The sequence below is a fragment of the Tiliqua scincoides genome, chromosome 3, assembly GCF_035046505.1.
Source record: "Tiliqua scincoides isolate rTilSci1 chromosome 3, rTilSci1.hap2, whole genome shotgun sequence".
Classification (NCBI taxonomy): domain Eukaryota; kingdom Metazoa; phylum Chordata; class Lepidosauria; order Squamata; family Scincidae; genus Tiliqua; species Tiliqua scincoides.
The window spans coordinates 148,359,163-148,385,683 of NC_089823.1; the positions used below are offsets into that span (position 1 = coordinate 148,359,163).

Here is a 26,521-nt window from a genome sequence, read left to right on the forward strand (position 1 = left end):
CTACACCTGTGACTGCAAACAGGCTCTAGGATCAAGCAATCTATTGGCTGACTTCTGCCTAGGAGCAGGAAGAGGGTTCTCACCACAGACAGACTTTGTAGCCAGAGGGACAAGACTTTCGTCGTTAATGATGGCACCTTTCTGACAAGAACTTGGTTTATAAGGAGCTGCAACAGGTCTCTGTAAATGAGGTACAGAAGATACTCTGGAATCAGAACAATGCCTAGAGGCAACAGGAGAGTGGTTCCAGGTGTTTTCCTTACCCCGTTCATCTGTTGGGGTCTGTGCTCTGGAGGCAAACGGTGGCTTATTGAATGGTGGAAGAGGTGCTCTTCTTTTCTTGCCTTTCCCTTCACCAGGGGCTGCCATCTCTACATTGGCTTCTGGAAGCATGCTTTTCTGCACAAGCATTGGGGAAGAACCATTAAACATTGCAGCCCACAAAGACTGTACACGTTCTTCTTGTTGGCTGGACAGGAATTCCCCATTGGTTTCTTCAATTTTTCGTTGAACTACATCCATTAATCCTTCACATTTTATGGGAGAATCAATACCTATAATATTTGGAAGACAACATAAGCTGATACTTAGCTACAGTACTGATTCATGTGCTTAAAGCAAAGACAATATTTTCATTTTGTAGTGTAATGATATGGTAGAATTACGCCCCTCCCAAAAGGCTGATTGAAAAGAGATAAGGCTAGAGTTGGAAGTCATACATAGATGCAGTAGGCACTCTTTTGTAGACTTTCAGAAAGCTTTTAATTATTTTTCATGATTCATTCGCTGTTCTTTGGTGACACACTAGTGTGCTCTACCCACCAATTTGGGAATTACCATACTAGACTGACTGTACTTGACTTTTGTCTACTGGAAGACAACAAAAAAAAATCCTGGATAGAAGGGTGGACATATCAACCAGAAGTCTAGGCTACAGCCTCCCTCCCCAATATGCTGCTTTTCTTCAGGCAAGAAAATTTAGTAGGGTTTTTTTGTTTTTTTGTTCTAAATATAAAAGACTGTTGAAAATGAGATTTCTCCACTTCAGTCTGAAGCGGTACACTTTCAGGAATTCTCTGTATAATCCTGCTGAATTTGCACATGTGGTTCTAGGTCTATTCTGAGAGCATTTTAATAACTAGCATTTTCAGTCCATCAGCTCCTAACCACTTTTCTGGTAATCACCGACAAAAGAAATAACTGTAGTAAGATTTCCAAGATCCTGCAATATAGCTCCCAATCAGTTTCTGGTCAATCATTCTGAATTTACTCATTGTTTCTTGCAATGACAACAAGAGAAAGATATTTGGACACAGACAATGGCACTAATCCTGCACAGGCCTTGTTGGAAACAATGGTAAGGATGCTAGAGCTGAACCTGATTAGCTTCCACAGAGATGAGACAAAAGATATCTTGTAGGTTGTGTCTAGTGTTGTTTTCAGTGTCTTGCATTCTCCCCACTTACTCATATCTTGGTAGACCGAAGTGGCCTCTTTTGTCAAGAACAATGGTGGTTTCCGTGGTGACATAATTTCAATTTTCATGAATTCATCACAACACTGTTTCCACTGACCTGAAAGAAAATCAGAAAGTAATGAGCAGGGAGAAAAAAAACACCCCACTTTAAAACTACCACAATTACAAGCAGTTCACAGCATTAATGCCAAATAATAGGCAATTGTTTCATAAATATGGTATCTCACCTCCGGAGCTCTTCCCATATTTGCGTTTTGACAAAAATATACATTTACTTTATTGTCAATGACTGCAAGGGACTGGGAGATAAGGAAGCATTACTGAAAGATTTTGCTAAGCATCACAACAACTGATTAGGAGATGTGATTTTTAAAAATAAAACGCTCCAATTTTTATCCTATCCTGTTAAAACATTTTACAATGGGTAGATTCCCAATACTACTCTGAGCCCCCCAAATATCAATAGTCTAAGCAATGAAGATTCATGTCCAGCCTTCTCCCTCCTGCAGAATATACTGGCTGAGAAAGAGGCTTCTTTTTCTCCTTGAAAGTGACAGGATTGTTATGCAGTGTCGGTACCAAATGTTTAGTGTATTCTCTGAACTGACACTGGTGTCCCAGCACAAGAGCAGATGCAACTACTTACTGAAATCATAGAAGTGCTGCCAGAAAGCTTCCATCCATTTATATAGATCTTCCCGACTTTCAAATGCAAAAACCTGAGTCACGGCTTCCTCACCCTCAGGGTTGGTAACAGAAAAGTTTACCATTTTTTCCTGAGTATTTTTATCCACAGCACGAATTCTGGTTTCCTAAACATTATATAAAATAGGAAATGAAATAATAATCAGTTGCTTTGCACATAAAATCAATACAGTTTTATTCAAAGAGAAAAATCAGAGGCTACTTGGCAATTGCCAATGAGGTAGCTATCCAAGATGATCTTTTCAAGATGATTTTATGTTGTCATTAATCCTGCTATGCAGAATAAAAAATACCAGCCTTATATTACAGTAAAAATATGGAACATAGCTTATTATAATCAATTTGTATCACATGTCTAAGAGAGGGGTAAAAAAACTGTTTAGATGTCACTAAGAAGGACTGCTGCTTAGATTCACAAGAGAGGCACTTTTCATATAAGCTTATTAATTTACACCTGTTGTTCAATTTATTACGTCACGCCATACTGGCAAAGTTTCCAAAGAAATCAAATATTCCATCATCAGCTCACTGGCATGTCCTTAAACTACTACTGCAGAGAAATTGGAGTTCTTATGTTAGATTAGTTTAAACTGGGGTGTCCAAACTCCCTGTGACTTTCAGGAGTACAATTTTTCAAAAAAAATGATTAGTGCCTTTTGCTTTCACACAGCAACATTTGATCATAAAAACTCAATAATTTCATCTATTAATAAAGGGAAAATGACTAAATCAAGAGAACAACATATAAAAGATTAGGAAGGATTCAGAAAATCACAAGCAATACTTTGCTCATATAATCCCCCCCCCCCCCAGCAACTCCTAAGAGTTAAGCAACTCTCTGGAATGATTCAGGAAGCTGCAGCATGAAACGGATTGGCAGAAATGCAGGTTAGGTCAAGCAGCCTCTACCCACATGGGGAAAATAGCTGATCTAATGTTTAAATCCAGCTATTTAGGCCCCAATCCTGTTCATGTTTTCCTGAGAGTAAGACCCACTGAACAGAATGGAACTTATTTCTGCACAGACATGCACAAGATTAAACTGAAAGTGATGCATGCTTTTAAGCCTAAAGATTCAGTTGCGGTTCCACATGCACCAGCATCCCACTGACATGAGCACAATGCAGTGCTCTAAACTGAGCAGAACTGCTGCCTAGTTCTTACCAGGTACATATCAAAATATTTGATACTTCACCTCATACAACAATTTTACTTCTAAAAATAGCCACCTTCTTGTTCACTATGGAAAGACAGCAGTCTTGTCTGTTCTTACTGAATCCCATTCTGCTTCAAACACATATCCTGTTTGCTATTACATGTCAGCTCACACCAGGAAAGATTAAATAAGTAACTATTAAAAGCAAGTTACATATATTGTTGCGGGGGGGGGGGACGAACCCCAGGGCTGACAGTCTTTGAAAACCTGCAAAACATTCTTGAGAGGGTACATTTCTAAAGAGGCATTACTGGTGGAACTGTCTGAAATACAAACACAGCTGTTTAGAGCATATCTGCTGAATTTGCTCATTTAAATTTTTCATTCTAAAAATAGGAGATTAAGTAATTCATCCATAAATGCTGTGTCCTACTAATGCAGGTAACCATAGAGACCCGTATAAAATTAAGTCAAATAGATTTACATTTGACAGGTTAGAACTTGGAGCAACGTAGTGATATAAGTTCATTTAGTGTTTGCTATGTATCTTATGCCGCAAATCCATTTATAAGAACAAAAAAGAATCTCACTTAAGAGGCATGTTATACCTCATCTGATTATTTGATAAAAGATGCCAACTTCGGCAGTAATAAAAGCAGATAGGCTCCTGAAGCAGTAATACATTATGCAACAGATGGGATGAATCCAAGAAACTGCATATTAAGTAAGCTATTTAAAGTGCCCCTAACCTCTCTATAGCACACAGGCTTAAATGTACTGTCAGAATTAGGTAGCCAAACAAGACTCCTTCCCAGTCCTTTGACACATTGGGTTGTTATCTTGATGTTCATGTAAGAACACACATGGATTGACAGCAGGAGGTCATTCCAAAATCCAAATGAATTCTTGACTGGGTTTTGTGCTTGTGTAACATGTTGTACAACATGTTCTGCAACACACTGCACAAGATTCACACAGAAATTTGTCAAGTAATCTCTTCTGCATACATTGGTGAAACTGCATTTAGAACAGCACAAAATGCTACCTAATTTCCACGTACACTCTAAGATACAACCCAATACTCTCCTGACCTGTGGTTAAGCTGCCTTAATTGCACTGGTCTCTCTCGGATCAAATACCTAAAAGGGTTTTGGGTATCAGGCCTTTTAATTAGATCTAGGCTAAGGGACATGAACGCAGAACAATTTATTTCCCCCTTAGATTATACATTTTTTAAACGTTCATCAGTTTGTGGTAAGCTTTCCTACCCCAATTTACAGTTCCTCAGATCAGACTTTATAGCCCAAAGGTTTCAGTCAATGCCATCCGGAGTACTGGAAAGTTATTGCTTTCAGACCTTCCTGACTTACCTGTGGAAGCCACTTCCCTCCAATTTATTCCCACATCACTCAGAGGCAGAAATTGCACATGTAAGATCAACTGTATAGCTCCTCTTCGTGTTAATTCCAGTATCCAAATGCTTTCAGAATGACACATGAAGAAGTGGTAGCAAAGAGACTTCCTGCTAGTTATTGCTGAGTATGTGCACTGGGCCCAAGAGTAGCTATGAATTGTATGCTTACACATCTATGAGAGGAAGATGGTATAGGATATACAACATGTCATTTGTCCTCTATATGCAGCTATCTTAATGAAGTTTCTAGAGCAGTGTTTCTCAAACTGTGGGTTGAGACCCACTAGGTGGGTCACGAGCTGATTTCAGGTGGGTCCCCATTCATTTTAATATTTTATTTATAATATATTAGACTTGATGCTACCATGACATGGGACTGCACTGGGGAAATGTTAAGATCTGTACTTTTTAACAGACTTTTAACAATGATAGTAAATGGGACTTACTCCTGGGTAAGTGTGGGTAGGATTGCAGCCTAGGATTGTTAAAAATTGTCCTGCTTGATGATGTCACTTCCAGTCATGACATCACTTCTGGTAGGTCCTGACAGATTTTCATTCTAAAAAGTGGGTCCCGATGCTAAAAGTTTGACAATCGCTATTCTCGAGCCTTTACTAGAGGAAGAAGGGAAAAAATGTTCAATATTGGTCAAAACAGCTTGTGTGGGAATGACTAAAAATAATCAGTGTAGTGGTTCTTTTGCCTTAGCTACAGTGCTAAACTTTCAAAAAGAGCTGTAACTAATGGTAACAAATACAAGTAGATTTTGATTGCCATAATTTCTGCCAGCTGTAATCTGATTGCTATGATTGGTTATTTTAACATGTTATTTGTTATGTGTTGCGGTATTTTTGCTTTCTGCTGTGGCCTTTGGCTGATGCAGTAGTTTAATAATCTAGATCTAACCACTGATCGCATTAGAAAGAATGAGTTTCATTGTAATTTATAACTAGCTTTGGGTATATCTAGACTGAAAAGAGTTGTACAACAAAAAAATCTTTTAAATGTCAGGTCATTAAGAAGTCTAATCTCTCTAGGACCAGACTTCAAAACAATATGTTTTCTTGTAAAATCTCAAGGCAATTTTTCAAGTGAATTTTCAAACATCTATTACGCATCCTAGATTGTTTACAAGGGTTCCCCATGGGGTACAGAGAAACCATTTGCATTGGTCTTGCATTTTGAAGCAATAATATTTCAAGTCTTTTCCTTTTATATGAAGCAACTCCCCTAAGCATATACTCTGTAGACCATTGTTACATTTCACTCAAGTGTTATCTAGGCCCTAGAACAACAGGCTGGAACCTTGGGTGGATGGAATTGTTATTTTGGATACTGAGCTACTATTGGTCCTGCCTAATCATTTCACACACTTTTTGCCTGCCCTGAGGCCCGCTTATATAATTTCATGCAAACGGTTCTTACTACAACCATTTAAACATTGACCAAGTGCCCACACCAATAAAAGCTACTTTAATTCAATATCAGGATCCTGCTCGGATCCAGATATTGACCATGAAATGATGCCTTCAGCCTCCTTGGAAGAGTCCCTGACACCCTCACCTCACATGTAGAAAATTCTGTCACCTCATGCATATACAGCATTTAAAAACAGATACCCTATTTCAGGCAACAACATGCAACAGGAGCATTGTAATTCAGTGTCACATTTTACCTTGTTGACAGAAACTGTCAAAGCTGGCTCTACTTTTGTTGCTCTTTCTTCTGGTGAATTGTAACAAAGGAGTGTGCCACCTCTTAGCACACAGTATAACTTCCTCCAGCTAGTCAGATCCCCTACAATTTGCTATAACAAGACAGCCTATCAGTTATTGACACAAATAATCATTTTAACATTTTTTTAATTTTCAGAAAATGTTGTCAATGGAAAATAAACCCAGTAAATAACACACACGTAAGAGAGTACCTGCTCAGCAAATGAGACAACATATATTATCACAGAGTTGCCCTCATAACAAAGTTATGGGCCTTTGATGACAATATTTCACTCAAAAATTAAAACCTTTGGTTTGTATGCATGCCATTCATACTTCTGCTCCTGGCCGGTGAGTTCTGAAGATTAAGATCAGAGAACAGCCTGGCCTCCAGTACTTCTTTGCAATAAACAAATAAACATGTAAAACTGCCTAGGAGAGCCACTGGGGCCTAACAATATTTCTATGCATCACATACAGGGTAGGGAACCTTGGTGCTGGCATTTTTTATTTAACAGTAAGTTAAGAGGATGCAGAGTAGATTTTCACAGTGCTGGAAAAAAATGTGAATGTTCTGCAGAAAGGAGACTTGGTTTGTTTGTCAGTGGTCATAAAATGAGGTGCAGACACATCTTTTATCTCACAAAGCAGTTTATTTTGCCCGAGTTTCAGCTGGAGATAGAAGGAATTGTTTGTTCCAAATTGGGCTTTGCAGGTTTGCACAGTTGTTGCATATTCAAGCTGCTTCTTCTATTAATCTCTAAAATGTGCAAAACCACCCATTTTCTATGGACCTTTCCTCCTCTATGGACCTAATCCTGAGCTGCCCAGCACGCAGGACTGCTGCGGTGCCAAAATGGCTGTATCCTGTGCATGGAATCCTGTGTGCACCGGGCAGCCAGCAGTGGCTTCTTGGGGCAAGGGGACTTTCATTCCCTTCTCCTGGGTAAGGAATGTAGCCCTGCAATGGAGCCACATGATTCTGCAGCAGTTCTCGCACTGCCACAGAATCAAGGAGCCCTATTGTCAGGTCATGTGGCCTGACATGGGGCTCAGGGTACAGTGGATCCTGGATCCAGTAGTTGGTCACTCCCATCAACTGCTTAATTGTTTTTAAACCCTATGCCATTCTCATCCAGCACACACAGGCTAAATTATTTATGAGCTGGTAAACTTTTTGTACATTTGCAAGCCTGGATTAAATAAAAGAGCATTCAAATCTCCTCACCCCACACTGTACTAGCTGCATAGATTTTATAATCAGATTCAGGCTTAAGTATATAAGCTTTACTTGGGCATTTTCAAGCCTCCCACTGTACTCTTGAGGTCAGCATCCTGAATTTTATAGAGATCTCAGTTCCTTTTACTATCTCACATTGCAAGTGAAGACTGACATGGTGGCCAGCAGTGTAGAATTTTACATTACCTTTCCTGGCTTTCCATTGTGCTAACTTACACCAGCTCTTTGCTTCTTGGAATTTTTGAAGTATCATATAGTAATGACACAAATGCCCGGCTGTAGTCCCATATGTTCATGGCACTGAATGACAATGGTCATCATGCCATCAGTCAAGATACTCTTTTCTTTTTAGAGATTTAGGGGCTGAAGCAGATGGTTTTACTCACCTCCTAGGTCAGCACCTATGGAGAGTTCCCTGGGAAAAATTCAAGCAATCCCAAACACTGTGACCATCAGCTGATACAACCAAATCAGGTTTGGTTCTTAATGCTTAATTATGAATTCTCTATGCCAATAAAGGTCTTATGTATGTAATTATGAATTCTTTTTCCCTCCTGCTCACTAGAAATATCATGTAAAAGCAATATATTACCTTCCTAAAGCTAAAAATATTGTAGTTAAACTAGGCACAACGCTTAGTATACATAAAATTCCATTTTAAAATACTTGCCTAGATACATTAGCCAACATTTAAATAGTTTCAACAGTTCAAGCAATTCTAGCTATAAATAAGCCTATAAAAAATTTAAATTTTTTCTTCTTAACTGTTCTGTTCTTAAAGCAGGCCTTTGTTAGCATGCTCCATACAATGATAACCAAGTGAAAACAAAACTGCCAAATTCAGAAGAAAAACTCACCACCACCACCCAAAATTGCCAAGGCTAATTTGAAATCAACCAATGAAATTTAAGTGTGAAACTACTGATATCTCTCAAAACTTTTTTTTACCTGTTGATTCAGAAATCCAGTCATCATGTCGTTGGTCATGCAGGATGGCTGAGCAATCAAGCGACAACACATGCTGCCATACAAGGGAAGCCAAAATGATGACTCCTCTAAAATGAAAGCCATTGCACATGTTTGGATTTGCCGTTCAGCATGCTGCCTTAGACTGAACTAGGTCCATCTAGGGCAGTTCTGTCAACACTACCAGTTGGCTCTTCATGATGTCAGGTCTTTCCCCAGCCCTATCAGGAGATGCCAGGGATTGAGCCCAAGACCTTCTGCATGCAGCACATATGTTCTTCACAGAGTTACAGCCCCGTCCCATATGGTCATTATTTGATAAGAGTTTAACAGCCGACCGAAAAACGTACAGGAAAGTCATGTGCCTTGAGCCAAATGTTGACAACCTTCTTATCCAACACTTGGGTGACCTCTGACTTTGCTCTCCATTGACAAGAGGAACTTCATGCCCATCCCCCTTCTGTTGCACTCCTACTACAAGCACCAGTGAGCAAAGCAGAACTTGCGCCTGAGTTAGCACGCATGGACTAGGGGTTGAAAAGCTTCCTTCACACTTTCTTCAGGGTTTGGCAGAAACTGAAGTAAGAAACACCAAATCACCGTTGGAATATTCTACCCATTCTTTTTTTAAAACTTAATTAAATCTGAACTTACCATTTCCCACAACAGAAAGGCTGTGGGTCTTGAAACTATCCTCAACACTCTCCAGCCCCAAAGTTGTATGTGCCAGCAAGCTGTATTTTGTACCACTGGTTAAAACAAAGCATTTTGTTTCAGTATCACGGGCTGCACAGTAGGTTCAGTTAATTCAAAAGCACTTCAATTGTTCTTAAGGATATTTTTTACCAAGCTGTGTTATAATTGACATTTAACTATTTGGAAACAAACACTACATTTCCTTGTTTTCTCTAGGGATTTACACAGAGATTACAAGTTTTACAGTGCAATCCTACATATGTTTACTGAAAATTCAGTGGTATTCTCTAATGTGTTCAGGATTACAGACTGAGGCCAATTGAACAGGACAACTCCCTTCAAAGTAGATGTGCATAGGATTGCACTGTTAAAGCATTTTGTCCCAGCACCAGTACAACTCCGGTAACATTTGAACAAGATTCAATTTCTCCAAACAGCCCAATAATTTTTATTTGCGCTTCAGCAACAGTGAGATTTCTCCCCTCAACACATGCTGAGAGCCATCATTATAAAGTAACAATTATATTTGTTTCACTTATTACATAGGATAAAAACCACTGCTGTGCAATTTTCATTAGCACATTAAGAAGAAAATCTTTTATACAGCTGAGCATGTTGCCTGTTATAAATGGATTCCAACCAAAAGATTTTCAGTCACTAGACAAACACATAAAAGTCATCTGTGATTGAACAGTTTTATTCCATTTTAAATAACAGTTTCTTTTTATAGATGAAAATCTTCTTATGCTTAATGTTCATTAGTTTTAAAGATCCTTACTATTTATAGTGCAACATTTGCCAAAGAAAACAAACTACTTCACTAATGAAATATGCTCCACAGTAACATTTTCCTTCTAAAACATGATATTTTCTTTTTTTGGCCAACTTCAGTATCTCATTCCCAAAACTGTTATCAGTTGCCAATTTCTCCATATTTCAAACCGCTATCAGTTTTCAAATGTAACAGGCTAATTAGCATTGCTAGCAAAATTTTGCCTGGACATTTGGATTATATTATTGCCTTAAAAGGAAGCATCTTTATAGAAAGGAGCCCAGCAGTCTTGTTAGCATTGAAACAGAATTTTGCAGTTCCATGGCTCTCTCTGAAAGATGTTTTCAAAACTTTGTGCTAACTACACATTAACATTCACACTCTTTTCCTGGTTCATGAGGAATTCGTCAGAATATTCTACACTGTATCAGCATACTTGACACAAAACCCCAAACAATTTGGACTTTTTAGCAAACACCACCTGAAGCTCACTTGTGGGGCACGTAGTACATCATCATTGCTATTACAACAAAAAGATCTGCTTTGGAATACTCCCTCAACTTTGTGCATTCAAGACTTATCAACTGATTCATTTCACCCATTTTTGTCTAATTTTAATACATTTTGCAGAACATTAATTAATACATTAATACAGAACAGTAATACTATCCTTGAATGTACAAATTGCCCTCATAGATCATAACGAGAGTTACATGATATAAGGCTAGCACTGCATCACTATTACACAGTTGTCCAAGACATGGATGCCACTGCAAGCATTTCAAGGTCGGTGTGACAGGTCACAGTGAAGCAGATGCTAAGACAGATAGTGAAAATATCTATTCCAAAATGATCAGCAAACAAAGTAGGAAAAAAAAAGATCTCATTCGAGGAGGCAGCTCAATTACTATAAATTGCAGCAGATATTCTGTACATCTAGCACACAATATGAGCACATTATGGTGATAAATGTCTATTATAAAAGACACAGAATTAAAATTCTAGCTGCTCTTTGGTCTCATTAGTCCCTATTTTTCCATTAACACACCTATATCTCACTCTCAACTCAACCCCATGTCATGGTCACTGCAAGAAAGCACCCTGATATACAGTGCAAGAAGCAACATAAGGGTATCCAGAATGCTATCAGCCAACAGCCAGGACAAGCAACAGCAGAGACGTGTGTCTGCTTTCTAGAGAAAATATAGGTACCACCTGTCTGAGCTACTGGAAACAGGCATCCTGCTGCCTCCTCCTGGTGACCAAGACAAGGTGCAGTCATTCCAAGGAATCTGTCTCTAGCACTTCCCTCCTCTGCCAGAGAAGGCAAATGCAAAGGCAAATCATTACTCTTCTCCCTATCTACAGTCCTACCCATCCAAGGTAAACAGTTCAATCCTTTGTTAATTTCTGGTCTAACCTTGGGAAAGGAGAAAATTTTTAACAGCATAAAATCCTACTAACTGGGATTCTGGTAGTTCTGACACCTCAAAGGAACCTACCAAGATCATATGCCATTAAATACAACTCTTTTTTTGTCTCTGAATGTGGTGATTACTGAAATGCACTGGGCCTGAAAAAAAAAATATTTTCATAATAACTCACACATTATGGCGTCTCTTTTGAGTTTCACCTCCATTCCATTGCTGTTTTGAGTGTCACAGTTCTTTACCAGCTACTGAAAGGACTGTGAAAGAATGACTAAGGGCCCAATCCTATCCAATTTTCCAGCACTGGTGCAGCCGCAATGCAGCCCCAAGGTAAGGGAACAAATGTTCCCATACCTTAAGGAGGCCTCTGTGACTGCTGCCCCACCACAAGATACAGTGCATGCCCCATTGGCACAGTTGCACCAGCACTGGAAAATTGGATAGGATTGGGCCCTAAGCTGCCTTCTTCTAATATTTATTTAGCCAATTTTTACCCTGCCATTTGCATCCAAAAAGGGGTGCTCAAGGCCAGAAAGGTAGATTAAAAAAAAAAATCAGGTGTCTCTTCTTACACCCCTTCCCCCACTCAGAAACGAGAGTTTGATTTTGATTAATAGAATCAGAATCCAAGAAATCGAAAAAACAATGAAGTCTTCTTCAACTGCGTTTTAATAAAGACCTGCTTGTCAATCTAAGCATAAATGAAGTTACAATTCACTTACAGTTCGACTGCGTCTGTGTACAATAAGGCTTCAAGGTTGCCATCATCCACCGTAGAGCCGAGTTTCTTCCCAGTAGCTTTGCCAATTGAGGTTTTCAGCTTCTTAACTAGCTTCTTGGGAGTGTTTGTTATAGCCAAAGAATCTTCAGTACAACAGCAACTATATACTTCAACCTTTAGCTGAAAATCTGGCCCAGCTTGCTCACTAGAAATAATTGTTTCACAGCTTTAGTAGAAACACAATTTTTATACTTGTTAAACTGTAAAAAGAAAATCAACAAGATTCTTACTGATAAAATGGGTACTGAATTAGGATGTTGAACCAGTGAGATTAAATACATAGCTTATTAGAACATTAATTTCAATAAGTGTGTGCTATATTTATGTCTCCATACAGATATGAATCTCATAAATTTCTTTACACATAAATTCCAAGTACATGCACATGGCTACAAGTCTCAACTAAGAACTGCACATTGGAAGTTGGGAACAGAATATGAATAAATCCTCAAACGGCTAGTTCATAAAGGGTCAGTTATCAACAGCGAAGCCCCAACAGGTCAGATATGTAGTTTCCAAGACCAAAGAATTTGGATTTTGGCTACCTAGGATCCTACTGTGGCATTAGCCAAATTTTCACCCCTCGGAACAATTTCATCCTCTCATTCAACAACATTCAGGATATCAGTGACACTGTAGTTCATGTCCTGATCATCTTTTACCTCAACTACCGCAACGTTTTCCTCTCTAGTTTTCCTCTGTCTAAGCTCAGCCCCATCACCTCCTCCAGCATTCTGAGGCCAAAAGCATCCACCCCTCTCATTGCTCTGATCATGTTATGCCCCTCTGCATAGGTTTCTTTTTCACTCCCAGATCTCACATTCTTATCCTCAAAGACATTCAAGGCCTTGTCCCTCCTTACCTCTCTGCCCGCATATCTCACTACACTGCCAGCCATGACTTCCGTTCTTCTGTCTCCACCATCCTCAGTTCCTTCAAATGGCTCCATCCTTTCTGTCTTGCTACCCCTTATTGCCTGGAACATCTTCCCAGATCACCAGCAAGACACCTCCTCTCTTGCTTTCTTCAAATCCCTCCTCAAAATCCAGGTTTTCCATGTAACCTTTTGCACTACTTTCTAGCCCCTCGACCTACTGCAACCTGGCCTAAGTAGGTATATGCACAATAAAAAATTGTATATTCTTCCCCACTTACCTTGACACCATTCCCCTTTGCTAATTGGCTCTCAAGTCTGTTTTAAGACTGCAAGCCCCTTGGGGAAAATACTTGACTTCTAGCATAAGTACAGTACCATCACTGTACATGTTACTTATATATTACTCTCCAATGTCAGAAGTAGCATTCATAATATGTTAACCTTTTCAGACTTGACTTTATAAAGGTAAATGTTCTAAATTTGTGCGTCTTGCCTTCAGGATAATACAAGGGTGTTTAGGGAGGACTTTTTGAGTCAAGCTCATTCACGAGTCTCTTAAAAATGACAAATAAAAAAGGAAATTGTAGCTTGGTGAGGCTTGCAAGTATGCATTGATCCCAGGATACTTACAATACAGTTACACCTTCAAAACATATGTCTGTGATTGCTTTATCCACAATAAGCAAGTCTGTGTCAAAAACCTCAGGTCCTATTTTGAGTAAGCAAAAAACCGAATAACGCTGCGTTCCTAGGGAAAAAAAACCCAAAAGAAATATGTGATTTTGAAGATGTTGTACCACACAATAAGACATAACACAGAATAAAACCAGTAAAATATGAAAATGTTACAGCATGATCTAGTCCAGTAGTCTCCAAACTGTGGGACCGCTGTGTTAATGAAAAGCCTTTCCTGTTCAGTACAGTGCTTACTGTTCCGTGCGGCAGCCTCTTCTTATCTTTCCTTCCTGTTTCCTCACAAACCCACATTGGACAACCGTTTCTGCTGCCTGTCACCCCAGCAGGCCCTGCACCCAGGTTTCAAGGGAGATGTGGCTGCCCAATGCAAGTTTGTGAGGAGATTGGAAGGAAAGATAAGAGGCTGGTGTGTGGGATGGTAAGCACCACACCAAATGGGAAGGTTTTTCATTAACACCGGATCTAGCCCGTGGGCCATAGTTTGGAGTGTTCTGATCTAGTCTATGCCCAACACAGCTAACTGGGTGAACACAGTCGTCTTGCCCCCCCCCCCAGTGTGGGAACTAGTTATAAGAAGGAATTTCAAATGACAGAGCACGGGAGGGCACAATTTGGCAGATCACTTGATCATGCATTTAGTGTCCCTGTAACTACATTCAGCAAAACTTTTTTTTAATATTTAAACTTTTAAATGGTCACATGACATAGCACAATTTCCAGAAGAAAAATGGGAACTTCATACTTCAGCAACATTTATATTTAGACTAATACTTGCATCTTCAAAACCCATGACAGTACCTTTGGCTCAATCAGACTACATTTTTAAAAGCAGAAAATCATTTAAACTTCTTGAGAATATACACTGCACTATGAATGAGCAATGAAAGATTAGCGTATTTTGTCATACTTAGCCTCCCTGACCCTACAGAAATTCAAACTGAAGTCAATGTTGGAAGACAGCTAGAAAAGGCTTGGGGTTAATCTCTGTGACACAGCCAACGGCATGCATTAATGAAGACAAGCCATTCAACAGAAAGAGAGAAGTTTCAGTTAGATACCTTTTTTGGCAAGCAAACTCCCTCGAAATACCGTTTTACATTTCATTTTAGCATCTTGGTTTTCAGAGCCAGAAATTGTTTACTAACAACTGGTATAGTACAGTGGCTAAGAAACAGGGCTCCCAATCAGGACTTCCCTGGTTTGGTCTCATCAGGTGGCCTTAAGGAAGCCACTCCCTCTAAACCTTAGCCCTCAAGCTGCAACATGAGGGTGACAATACTTATTTGCCTTATAGGACTGTTGTCAGGACTACATCAAAATAATACAGATCAAACACATTCTGAAAGTGCTATATAATGCTATTATCATATTTTCTAGTAGTACTTTCTACAGCTTTCGCTGACATTTCAACAGTCTTGTGAAAGGAATTAAATGCACAATTCAGCACTTTTCTAAACAGTACATTATAAGAATTATGGATTTCTAGCCATCTTATTTCAAGTATTTCAACCGCCAATATCATGATAAACCCTAGTTCTGTTGTGAGATAGCACAACACACTGGCTGAGAGGTAATTCTGCACAAGACACTCTGATGAATAAGAGATGAAACTCCCATGCTTAAGTCATGTATAGTTATATAACTAACAAGCAAACAAATTGAACATACTGTCTTTGCTGCTGAAGTGATCAGAGCCTTTCCACATCAGTGGAATTCGGAGATCTAAAACAAATAGGGAAAAAAACTAATTTAGGAGATATTATATTGTAGGTCCAGTCCAATCCAACAACTGCTTTGTTTTTATTCTGCATTAGAGTGGGTACACTATAACCAACAAACAGCCTAATTACAACAAACCAACAAACAGCATAAATTACAATGATTTTTGGCATATTTACATTAGTGTCAAGTGAAGAGATACCAGTACTTTAGATCAAGAGGAGTTTAGAACCTTACATAGAAATATCTTGTAGATATTTAGAAGATACCGACTTCAACATGTTTGAGTTGAAGACCATTATTGGGGCAAGAGAATGATGCTATTTTGGTTAAGAACATTTAGGGGCAGGGGTTACAACTCAGCAAGTCTCACCTAAAGGATCTATCTGGGGTATCAGACCTCCTCCCAAAACACATCAATGCCCTTGAGAGAAGCCTATGCCAGGAGAGAACAACCAGGAGCCTGGCCCAATATACAAGCATCAGTGTATTTATTCTGGTGAGATCCCTCACATCCTGTACTGAATCTCAGAGAGGCTTAGGAAGCAACAAGATCTCTCACTGCTTTGCTTTTCCTCTTTGTGGCTCAGCATTTGCAGGGTCAAGCTACTGCCAGGAGCCTCCTCCCAAGTTTTTGCAAGAAAAAGAAGGTGGGGGTTTGGCCCACAAACACACTAGATCTTGGATGGATTGAAAAGTTTCTGAAGGTCAGGGTAACATTACAGCTAAACTACTCCTTTTGCATCCTGCATAGAAGAGAGCCAAGGTCACTGACACCAAGACCAGTCAAAATCTGGTGTTTTGTATAGAAGCTCCTGCTATCCAGTGTCACTGTTAAGGCAAACAGCTCTAAACCAAGTCAAGCGCAGTTCAGAGCTCAACTTCCTGGAAGTTAGCTATGGTGGCAAGTCATTGCCAGCACTCCAGAGGCACTGCCACAAAGCCACGGAAGGGATCTGAGCGGCAGCACAAAGAATTAGAGGGAACACTGCTGCTATCCCTCAAAGAAAATAAGCCCCACTATTTAGAAAACTAAAGGAAAATTTTATATGGAATATTTTATTCTTACCTGGCTAATAGGCAAAATGATAGAAAGCACCACAGGAAGAAGATATAAGGAGACACTATTATGTTGCCTAGTTTTTCTGCAACACATTTGGAAAAGATTTGGCTTCAAAATGAAAAGACATATCCAGTAATCACAGAAAGAGTTGAGAAATTATGTTTTATACTGCTTATTAAAATCAGAACTGCAGTTTAGTCACTTATTTCCTCTTCAGAGTAAAAATCTAGTTTGAGGATGAAGGTTCATAAAGAGATTGGTATGTGTACTCCCATGAGATTTTTCTTCAAAGCTTTCTTAGTGTTTAATTGGACAATAGATTATCCTTTTCTTGAAGTCAAAAAATGTAAGAAAAACCCCACGTTGAAGTAAGAATAAAGCAGAATTTATACCAAGCAGATAAAAGCTGGCAATTATGGGAGTACAGGTTTAGTTATTTTTATAAAAAGATTGGTGGCTATTTTCTTCAGGACTTCAGCAGAAAATGACTTGTCAGACATACCAATCAAATCATAAACACTGATCAAATCAAACTACACTGACAGGCAGGCAAAAATTGAGTACTTTGGGCTGGTAGGTATTTAGGACTATTATGTATCTATTTAACAATATTTCTGTACCACTTTCAACCATAATCATTCTCAAAGATGTTCACAATAATGTTAGATTTATAGGCAAGTGATTTTTACTGTGATTTTATGGTTTTTATTGTGATTTTACGTTGTAAGCCGCTTTGAATGCCCTTAAGGGAGATAAAGTGGGGTAGAAATTTAGTAAATTAATAAATATTGTATCCATAGTGACAGATTCAGAATACCAACTATAGCTAGCGGTATCATGTGTCTGCTGGTTCTATTCCCCTGAAAAGTGGTAATGGCAAAGAGGGAGTACTGGGAGGGAGACATTACTCAGAGACCTCTCCCTAGTAAACCACACTAACAGCTCAATCCTGAGCTCCTGAAGTGGCGATCCTGTACTTGCTGCCTGGGAGACAACCATCACAAAAGTGCCATAAAGAATTGTGCAACAGACCCGCAACAGCTCCTGCCAGCACTGAGGCTTGCACAGGTGGGCGCTGGCTTCCTGTGCCAGTGGGGGGGACCGGCTATTGGACAGGGTAAGTGCAACGCCTAGCAGCAGGGAGGTGAAACAGGGTGAGGACGGGGCAAAACGGGGGGGGGCGATTCAGGCCCAGGAGGGGGCAGTAGTAGAGGTTGCCGCCGGATCCTATCCCCTCTCCCAGGACTGAAAACCCTACACTGGGCTACTTGGTCCTGCACCAGCAATTCAGCTGGCATGGATCAGAGAAGACCCACAGCAGCTGCTGGGGCTCAACACATGTTAAGGGAACAAATATTCCCTTGCCTTGAGGTGACCTCCAGCTGCCACCCTGCCTACACGGGATATGGAAGTGGCTGTTCTGTCACCACTGCATTGTGGCATGGACAGTCCCATTAGGATTAGTCTCCAATGTACAGACTGGTTCAGTTCTGGAGGTCTACCCAGAAGGTGGAATGTAGAAACCTCGAAAGACCAGGTTGCTGACCCAGCAGTGATTGAGCAAAAGTACCATAAAGGACATACTGTACCTGCGCAGAACATAGCTGTCCATAACTTGGACATCCATAAGACAGGGAGCCAATATATATGCTCCTGCTGCCACTCTGAACAAGGATCTTGGACCAGGCCACTATCAACAGCGCCCATTCCTTTGACTTCTCAGATGCAATGCCTTTGGGAGGCATGAGGGCAGGGCAGGAAGGGGGAAGGGATAGTAAATGACTCTGGTAGCTGATGTTGCTACCTCTTCAGGTCTCTAACTATGAGAACAGGAAACTAGCACTCACCTCTCCATAACCTTTCAGTCTTATGCTTAGCAGACAGACAATTTCATATAGCATTTTATTACACAGCTTTAAGAGTAGCAAAGAAAAGACAGGTCCCAGCCCCTATAAGATTACAGTCTAAAATTAGACAGCAGGGAAGTTGCCTAACAAAGGTAACAATCCATTATCCTTGCCTCACTTTAAGTTTGTTCAGATGTAGTGGCATATACTTAAAACTTTATTTCATTTGAAACTAAGAGATTAAGCCAAAGACCATGCAAGAAGTGAGATTTTAGAAAGACCATGAAAGACAACTATCTTGCAATGGAATTTCAGACATTTGGGGCAGCAAGGGATAATTATTTAAGTGTACAGAAGACCTTCAAGTAGCAGTAGAATCACACAATTTGGGCAATGATGCCCTGAATGTTATTTTAATATCTGAACATAATAAATGTGTATACTTTGGAATTAATGAAATTCAGGAATTTTACAAAGTTATGAACATGTATTTTAGTGGAATTGAACTAAACTGCAATTTATGCTGCTGTAATAGCGTGTTTATAGCACATCTAAGCTTTCCAATGACATTTATTTCAGAAAACAATAGTGACCAAAGTATACCTGATATGGCAATCTTGCCTCTACAAGCTTCACGGTCTTTAGCTGCTAAATCTGAACACCTGGAAAGAAACATTCTAATTAGACAAAAGTAATGAATTTCTGTCTACTCTTCTCCACCCAGATAGGTTTGTCTGAAATCAATTTAATGGGCATTCAATTATATGTCATATAAGTCTTCTCAAAAATACTGCAATTCTACCTACCATTAACACACACACACCACAGTCAAACTCTTCTGTAACTTCCACTCTTTCTGTGACATTTGAGCATAAGTGGTATGTGAAAGATTGTCCCTTGGGTGAGTTTCTCTAAATGACCAAGGTCAGCACCACACACAACACAATCCTTACCATATTAGTCATTTGTCTAATCTGATTTAGCCCTTATTAGTCATTTGATTTTCTCTGCAAACCGCTTTATGAACTTTACATTCATACTGTTGTTAATATTTACTAAGAAGTAAGTCTCACCAAATTTAATGTTGAGTTCACTTACTCCAAGGAAATGTACACAGAACTACAGATGAAGTGCCTGATCCTATCCAACTTTCCAGCACCGGTGCAGCCACAATACAACCTGTAGGTAAGGGAAGAAGTGTTCTCTTATCTTGAGGAGACCCTGCACAGCAGGATGCAACACACACACACCCATTAGCACAGCTGCACTGGCACTGGAAAGTTGGATAGGATTGGGCCCTAATTATTTTACAATGCAATCCTATGCATGTCTACTCAGACATCCTGCTGAGTTCTATGGGGACTCTCAGATAAGAGTGTAAGGCTGCAATCATTAAAGCAATTACAATCTTAATCACCAAGATGGTGATGCATGATAGAAGACCAAAATCATTGATTTTTTTAAAAATTTGAATTTGTTGCAGTCAGTAGGATATTGATATCAGTAGCAACTTCAAATTATTTGCTTAAAATGTATTCAAGTGAATTAAAATGTAGTAAACACAAGTACAAACAAGCTAGTTAAAACAAGCTGTGCAGCGTACACGTTTACTCAAGGGAAAGTTTCACTAAGAGAAACTTTCACTAAGAAGCTTAGGGCTCAATTCTAACAGGCCACAGTGCCAGTGCTGAACTCCAGTCCCAGGTGTCGTAAATGTGCCATAAAGAATGTTTATGGCACCCTTGGAGTAGGGAGTGTTGGGGCTGGGTCCAGAGGAGGATGCTGCGCAGCCACCCAGAGGTACGTGGGACTGCCAGACGGAGGTGCAAGCTTTCAGGGTGGGGGGAGGCATTCTGGGACAGGGGAGGAACTGGCCCAGAAGAGGGGTGGGGCTGACGGAGCCCTGATCTGACATATCCTATCCTTTGTGTCAGGATAAGCCAGACACGAAGGTTCTCAAGTTTGCACCAGCTATGCTGGCACAGATGTGAGAAGCCCCACTGCGGGGCTGGGACTTTCCTCAGGGGAATGAAAGTCTCCTTCCCTCAAGGAGACCTCTGGCTGCTTCCTGGCGACTGCGGGATACAGCAGTCGCCATTTTTGTGCCACTGTTCCTCCAGATGCCAGAAAGCTCAGGACTGGGTTGTTACTTGTAAGTATGGTTAGATTTGCAGCTTTAGTTTTGAAATTCCCAAAACAGTGACCAAAGCCACAATACTGTACAATCACCTAAATCAGCCTGCCTCTGTTTGGGCCTAAGTTGATGTCATTAACCACAATAACCAGCAGATGGCACCAATCCTTTTTTAATGTTAAGAGAAAATCTTGAGAACTAAAGGTGACATGCTAAATACATGCTCAAGATTTTCTACATCCTCCAATACTGAATGCAGCATCTGTAGACAGGCACCATAACATACAATATTCCAAGCACTTTAGGCAGCCTTGAGCTTACTGCATTTTTGTAGGCTGCAACATTTATTCCCATGGCTTGCAGCAAATGTGTACCTACTATGGCTGCCTCCTATACTACTGCATTCAAAGCTTATCTTGGGGCCTATTTTTCTCTACCTATGCAGGAATGACTTTCCCAAGTGGCTCCCTGGCAGCTGGGTTAAGGTTTAAATGAGTCAACAGTGCAGGCAGGGGACCAGTTCTGTGACTGAACTTGTTCAATTGCCCTCTGCTTATGTGTTTAAGTCATTTAAACCTTGCTCCATCTGCAAAGGAGCCATTGAGGGGAAAGCTATTCCTGCATGGCTGGGGTGCCTATGTCTCAGCATGTGTTGAGTAACTCATGATAATCCAGTTGTCCTTCATTATGCATGACTTCATCTGGTTGTCCTCTAGGGATATTGCCTCTGAAATGATGCCCTTATCCAAGGTGCTGCTGAGATTGCAAAATGCATCATTTGCATAGAGATTCTTATAGCCTATCTAGGAAATGCATTGGGTCGCACAATCACAACAACTGTAAATAGGAAAAAAATTAATAAACTGAATGCTTCACTTTTAGGGCCATGAGAAGCACACCTTAAACATACAAAGGAAGGTAATGAGGATACTATACATGTTTCTCTCTTTTACATAAATGAGTTGCAACATCTTTGATGCAGGAACATTTATCCCTCTTCAAAACTGCAACTGTCAGAGAGGGCTGGGGAACATGAAAATCTATCCGTGGTAAGCAGGTTGTCTTTAAGATGCTAAAGGATTGCCTGTTGTAGGAGTATTTAATGAATCTTTGATACACATCAATCTGTCACATTGACATGGTCTAGCCCTCCATCAACAGGGGGCTCTGCCCTGGACACAAGACTCTTCTGGTCTGAGATCCACCTCCTCAAGCAGTTTATGCCCATAGATCCATTTCCCATAGTTGCTCAGGCCCCTCGACTCTCTGCCCTTCTTCTCACCAACGGGACACACACCTTATACTGTCCTTAAGCCTTGTATAATGTTTTAACTGGGCCAAAATATTAATTGCGCCATTTCTCAAAGTTCCATGACGTGCCTGTTACCTTCAGTGGATATACCATTTGTGAATATTCTGTGACATCACAACCTAATTAAAAATACTTTCTAAGTGAGACCAAACAAGAAGTTGGACAAAATCTTTAACAAGGAGATTCAAAGACCAAAGACCTTGGATACTGTATGAATTCACACTACCTGTAGAATTCCTAACCCAGTGTTTCTCAAAGTGTGCTCCCATGAGCCCCAGGGCTCCATGAGTACACCATAAGCGGTCACCATCTGTACCGGTGCTATGGGGCTCCCCAAAACTCCACACGTGTGCCAGGAGAGCTCTTTGAGACTCCATTTAGGAGTGTAAAGGGCCCCAGAGATCAAAAAGTTTGAGAACCGCTGGTCTAACCTATTCCTGTTATTCTTAACAATTGTCTTATTATATTGCTCTCAAAAATAGTAGCAGCTGTTAATGGAATGACAAATCTTAGATTGTGTTAAATATTTAACACCCAAAGTCTGCTTACAAGAACAAGATTCTTACTGACCTCCAAGTAGCTCTGTTTGCAGCTGAGTCTCCCCTCTCTCGATGTAGCTCTTTCCTATAGGCCAGTATGCGAGCATTACAAACCATCAGGTTTTTAACTGCATGTAAGGTTTGGTCTTTCTGAGTGCTCACAGCAAGCAGTTTGCAAATTCCTTCTCGCATTCGCATTTCAAAGTCAATTTTTTCCTGAATGCTGCTGTCCTAAATATCAAGACACATTAGTTGTTAGATAATTTCCAAAATGAGGAATAATTAAAACATTAGTAAATAGTTAAACAGAAACACTATATCATTATGTGGGGAAAAAACTGATACACTGTATTAAAAAAATAGCAACAATACAAATTTGTCAATGTGACTATTTTAGTATTGAGCATTTTATCTTTAATGTTAAAATAGAACCTTGTAAAGTTTAGCACAATTAGCATAGATGCCCCTTTTGAAAGAAACAGATATCTCTACACATCTCCTCATTAACAAAAGGGAACCGAGGGTGCTATTTTTAAAAAGCCACCTCTCAGTTTCCTCTTTGCAGTGCTAGGGAAAAACACAACAGCAGTGGAGTCCCCAGATACAGTATGAGAACCACTTCCTTAATTACATGTTCCTACACTGAAATAATCCTCACAAAGCATGTTTTCATAGTAAAAAAACACACACACACAGCCTACATCCACCTGACTTCCCAATTGAGAGCCCAACCCTGGACTTGACACGCCAGCTTGCCTCTGGCGCTTACCTCCAGCGTGCCTTGCAGCACGTTAGCGAGGCCTAATGCCAGGCAAATCCATGTTAAGTCTGGTCTACATCCGCAGCAAAATGAGATTCTGGAGTTCTGAGATGGTAGAATGAACCACTGCAGACTGCAGGTGGGAGATTTAAAAAAAAAAAGTCTAGTTCCCCTGGAATAACAAGCTTCCTATAAGTAAAGAATTCTCACAGCAAGGAGCTAGGCAGAACTCACTGATGCGCATTTTTTTACACGAGGAAACATGCAATGCTATAGTTTTATGGCTCTCTCCACCACTGAAGGACTTGAAGCATACCACACTTCTGTGATTGTATGCATCTTACTAGCAAAAATTTACAACTGACTGAAATAGAGCAGGTCACTCAAGCTATATAAAAAGATAAGGCATTTCTTTAGAAAGTGAAAAAATATATGAAAAGCATATTCCACAGCACGCTTTAATTATGCAGAGCAGTGTTTGAGAAAGTTTGTTCTCCGCTGTACCACTTCACATGGTCCCCCTATTTATGAAAATAACCAACAAGGTCATCATCACCAGTTACTTCTGGGTTGGGAGGCTGGATGCAATGCAATAAACACCAATAAGAGGCTCAGGGTGAATGGGAGGGCTTTTTCAGGGTGGAAAAGCTTGCTTTGGAGCCTCCTACCACTGTTTGTTGTGTTCTGAGCGGCAGGTGTCCAGGGGCACCACGAGTACCACCAGACACCATCTCAAATACCACTAGTTGAGAAACACTGATGTAAAGTAAACAATTTTATTGTCCACAGTTTATTTTACTTCCACTAATGACAAAAAGAATGCAGCTATAAGCAACACATGACAATAAGTCTGACCATGGAAATCTGAGGCCATGTTGCTTGAGACTTGTCTAGATTTTGCCCAACCATTTTCAAGCTCATGTTATCAGCTAAATTTTTTTTTTAAACCCCAACTATCAGAAAAGACACCACCACAAAAGCCAACATTCTCGTTACACTTCCATGATTACAAGATGCATACAGCTTTGCTAAGAATGCACCAAATCTGACCAGGTTTTTTCCATCTAAATAGCAACATTTGGGTGTGTACGAAAGAAAAGAGAGTCTCCCTCCTGAGGAACCCTGAAAACATAGAAGTGGCTCCCCAAGAGAAGATGAGCAATGGGGGTGACCACACTGCCCTGAAGAGTGGCTTGACCACCCAGCCTTGTGCATTCCAGACCGAGCACAAAGAAGGAGACAGTGAGCATCTCCTAGAACAGTGTTTCTCAATGTTTGTCCTCAGTTGTACCAATTCACACGGTCCACCTATTTAAAATACCATCACCAGTTATTTCTGGGTTGGGAGGCCAGATGTGATGCGACAAGCACCAGTAAGAGGTGCAGGGTGGATGGGAGGGCTTTTTGAGCATGGAAAAGCATGCTTTGGAGCTCTGCGTGCCAAACCAAGCCTCCTACCACTGTTCGTTCGGTTGTGTTCCTGGTCTTGCTGCCAAGCAGCAGGTGTCCAGGGGTCCAGCAAGTACCACCTCAAGTACCACTGTTGGCACCCGTACCTGGTCTCGCAGCTGGGCAGCAGGTGTCCAGGGGTCCAGTGAGTACCACCTCAAGTACCACCGGCGGCACCCGTACCACTAGTTGAGAAACAGTGTCCTAGAACCCTCCCCTGAATAACTTGCAGGCAAGGGTGCCCTGGCAGATGCATGGGGGGGGGGGTCCCTTGGTACCAACAGGGTGCCCCAGGCCCCCAGCCTCAGCCCCCTGTGCCCAGACCGCGCACACTTTCTCCCCTTGGAGCAAGCGTGCTCAGTGGGCAGCAGCCCCTTCCCCCCTTTGCGCAGCAGCCAACGGCTCTGAGGCGGCCACAAAGGAAGGGGGCAAAGAGGGCGGCTGCCAGTGCCCTCGCCCGGCTCAGACGCGCCAGGAGACAGCGCGCTGCAAGGAAGAGAAGGCGCGCCCGCTCACCGCCTCTCTCGTCTGCTGCGCGCTGGTAGAGCTGGACGCGCGGCAACGACTCATCATCCCGGCTGTGCTGCCGCTCCAGCCGCTGTCGCCTCCGTTCAAACTTCCCGCTCCGCCTCCTGGCTGGCAGCACAAGCTCCGCCCCGCCCCCCCAGGCCCCCAGCCCCGCCCAGAGCCCAGGCACAGCCGCGCGCCTCCGGTGGCGCGCAGGACAGCCAAGGCTGCAGCCCGACCTGGCTGGGAGCGAGCGCCGCGGCACCGAGTGGGACTGGCCTCTCGGAAGACTACAGAGTCCGGTGCGCGCTTATCTGCGAGGGAGCCCGCGGACTGAGAGCCCAAGCCTATGCCTGTCTACTCAGAAGTAAGGCCCATTATAGTCAGTGGGGCTTACTCCCAGGAAAGTGTGCATAGGATCGCAGCCTGAGAGTAGGGCCATTGGTGGATGTTAATTGGGTAAGAGGCACAACCCCTGCTAATTGGGTAAGAGGCACTTTTTCAAGTGGGTGCTCCTTTTTTTAGCAGGGGGAGAGTAACTGACCCACCTCACCCCAGCACTGTCTGTTCTAGTGGCTGTCTGCTGGTATTCCTTGGCATCTGTTTAGATTGTGAGCCCTTTTGGGACAGGGAGCCATTTAATTATTTGATTTTTCTCTGTAAACCGCTTTGTGAACTTTTAGTTGAAAAGCGGTATATAAATACTGTTAATAATAATAATGTGAGCCCCCAAACAACAGCATGGTATGCCTTGTCACTTATCCAGAAACTGATGGTGTGTCTTGACAATTTTTGCACCTTGGCAATATGCCATGAGATGGAAAAGATTGAAAATCACTGGTTTAGAGCAGGGGTCTCCAAACTTTTTGGCCAGAGGGCCGCATCAAATATCTGGCATAGTGTGGAGGACTAGAAAAAAAATTTAAATATAAAATTTGAATAAATAAATTCAAGATGGAACTTAGATGAGTGAATAAATGAATGAATGGGCTCATTTATTCAACCTCTCTGGCCCTCAGAACACCCTCCAGACACAATAAGAACACGATTCTGGTCATGTTCAGTTGAGTGGGCCAGAGGCTTTCAGGGAACAAGAGGTTTGCCATGGGCCGGAAAAAGGCTGGCTAGAGGCCGCATCTGGCCCCTGGGCTGGGGTTTGGAGACCGCTGCTTTAGAGCAGTGGTTGTCACACATTTAGCACCAGGACCCACCGGGACAGAATGAGAATCTGTCGGGACCCACCGGAAATGATGTCATGACTGGAAG

At 41.2% G+C, this 26,521-nt stretch overlaps 1 protein-coding gene across 1 annotated transcript; it reads right to left on the bottom strand.

Annotated features, from left to right (window-relative positions):
• Positions 1-24,286, bottom strand: RTKN2 (rhotekin 2). Its single transcript, XM_066621396.1, has 12 exons — positions 24,254-24,286; positions 22,571-22,770; positions 19,158-19,216; positions 15,594-15,647; positions 13,860-13,977; positions 12,294-12,497; positions 9,328-9,422; positions 8,656-8,762; positions 6,428-6,559; positions 2,124-2,289; positions 1,467-1,574; positions 1-554 (listed from the first exon to the last, which is right to left on the bottom strand). Exons 1-12 carry the CDS (start codon positions 24,284-24,286, stop codon positions 1-3), a joined length of 1,830 nt encoding a protein of 609 aa, XP_066477493.1.
• Positions 24,287-26,521: the final 2,235 nt, after the last annotated feature.

What these genes read in the sequence shown, in the direction of transcription:
- RTKN2 (XM_066621396.1), bottom strand. Translation starts at nt 24,286, where the DNA reads ATGTTGGCTTTTGTGGTGGTGTCTTTTCTGATA. An exon ending in GCAAACAGAGCTACTTGGAG is followed by an intron (nt 19,217 to 22,570) that starts GTCAGTAAGAAT and finishes GTTTCTTTCCAG; the next exon opens with GTGTTCAGATTTAGCAGCTA. An exon ending in TACACAGACGCAGTCGAACT is followed by an intron (nt 9,423 to 12,293) that starts GTAAGTGAATTG and finishes TGTTTTAACCAG; the next exon opens with TGGTACAAAATACAGCTTGC.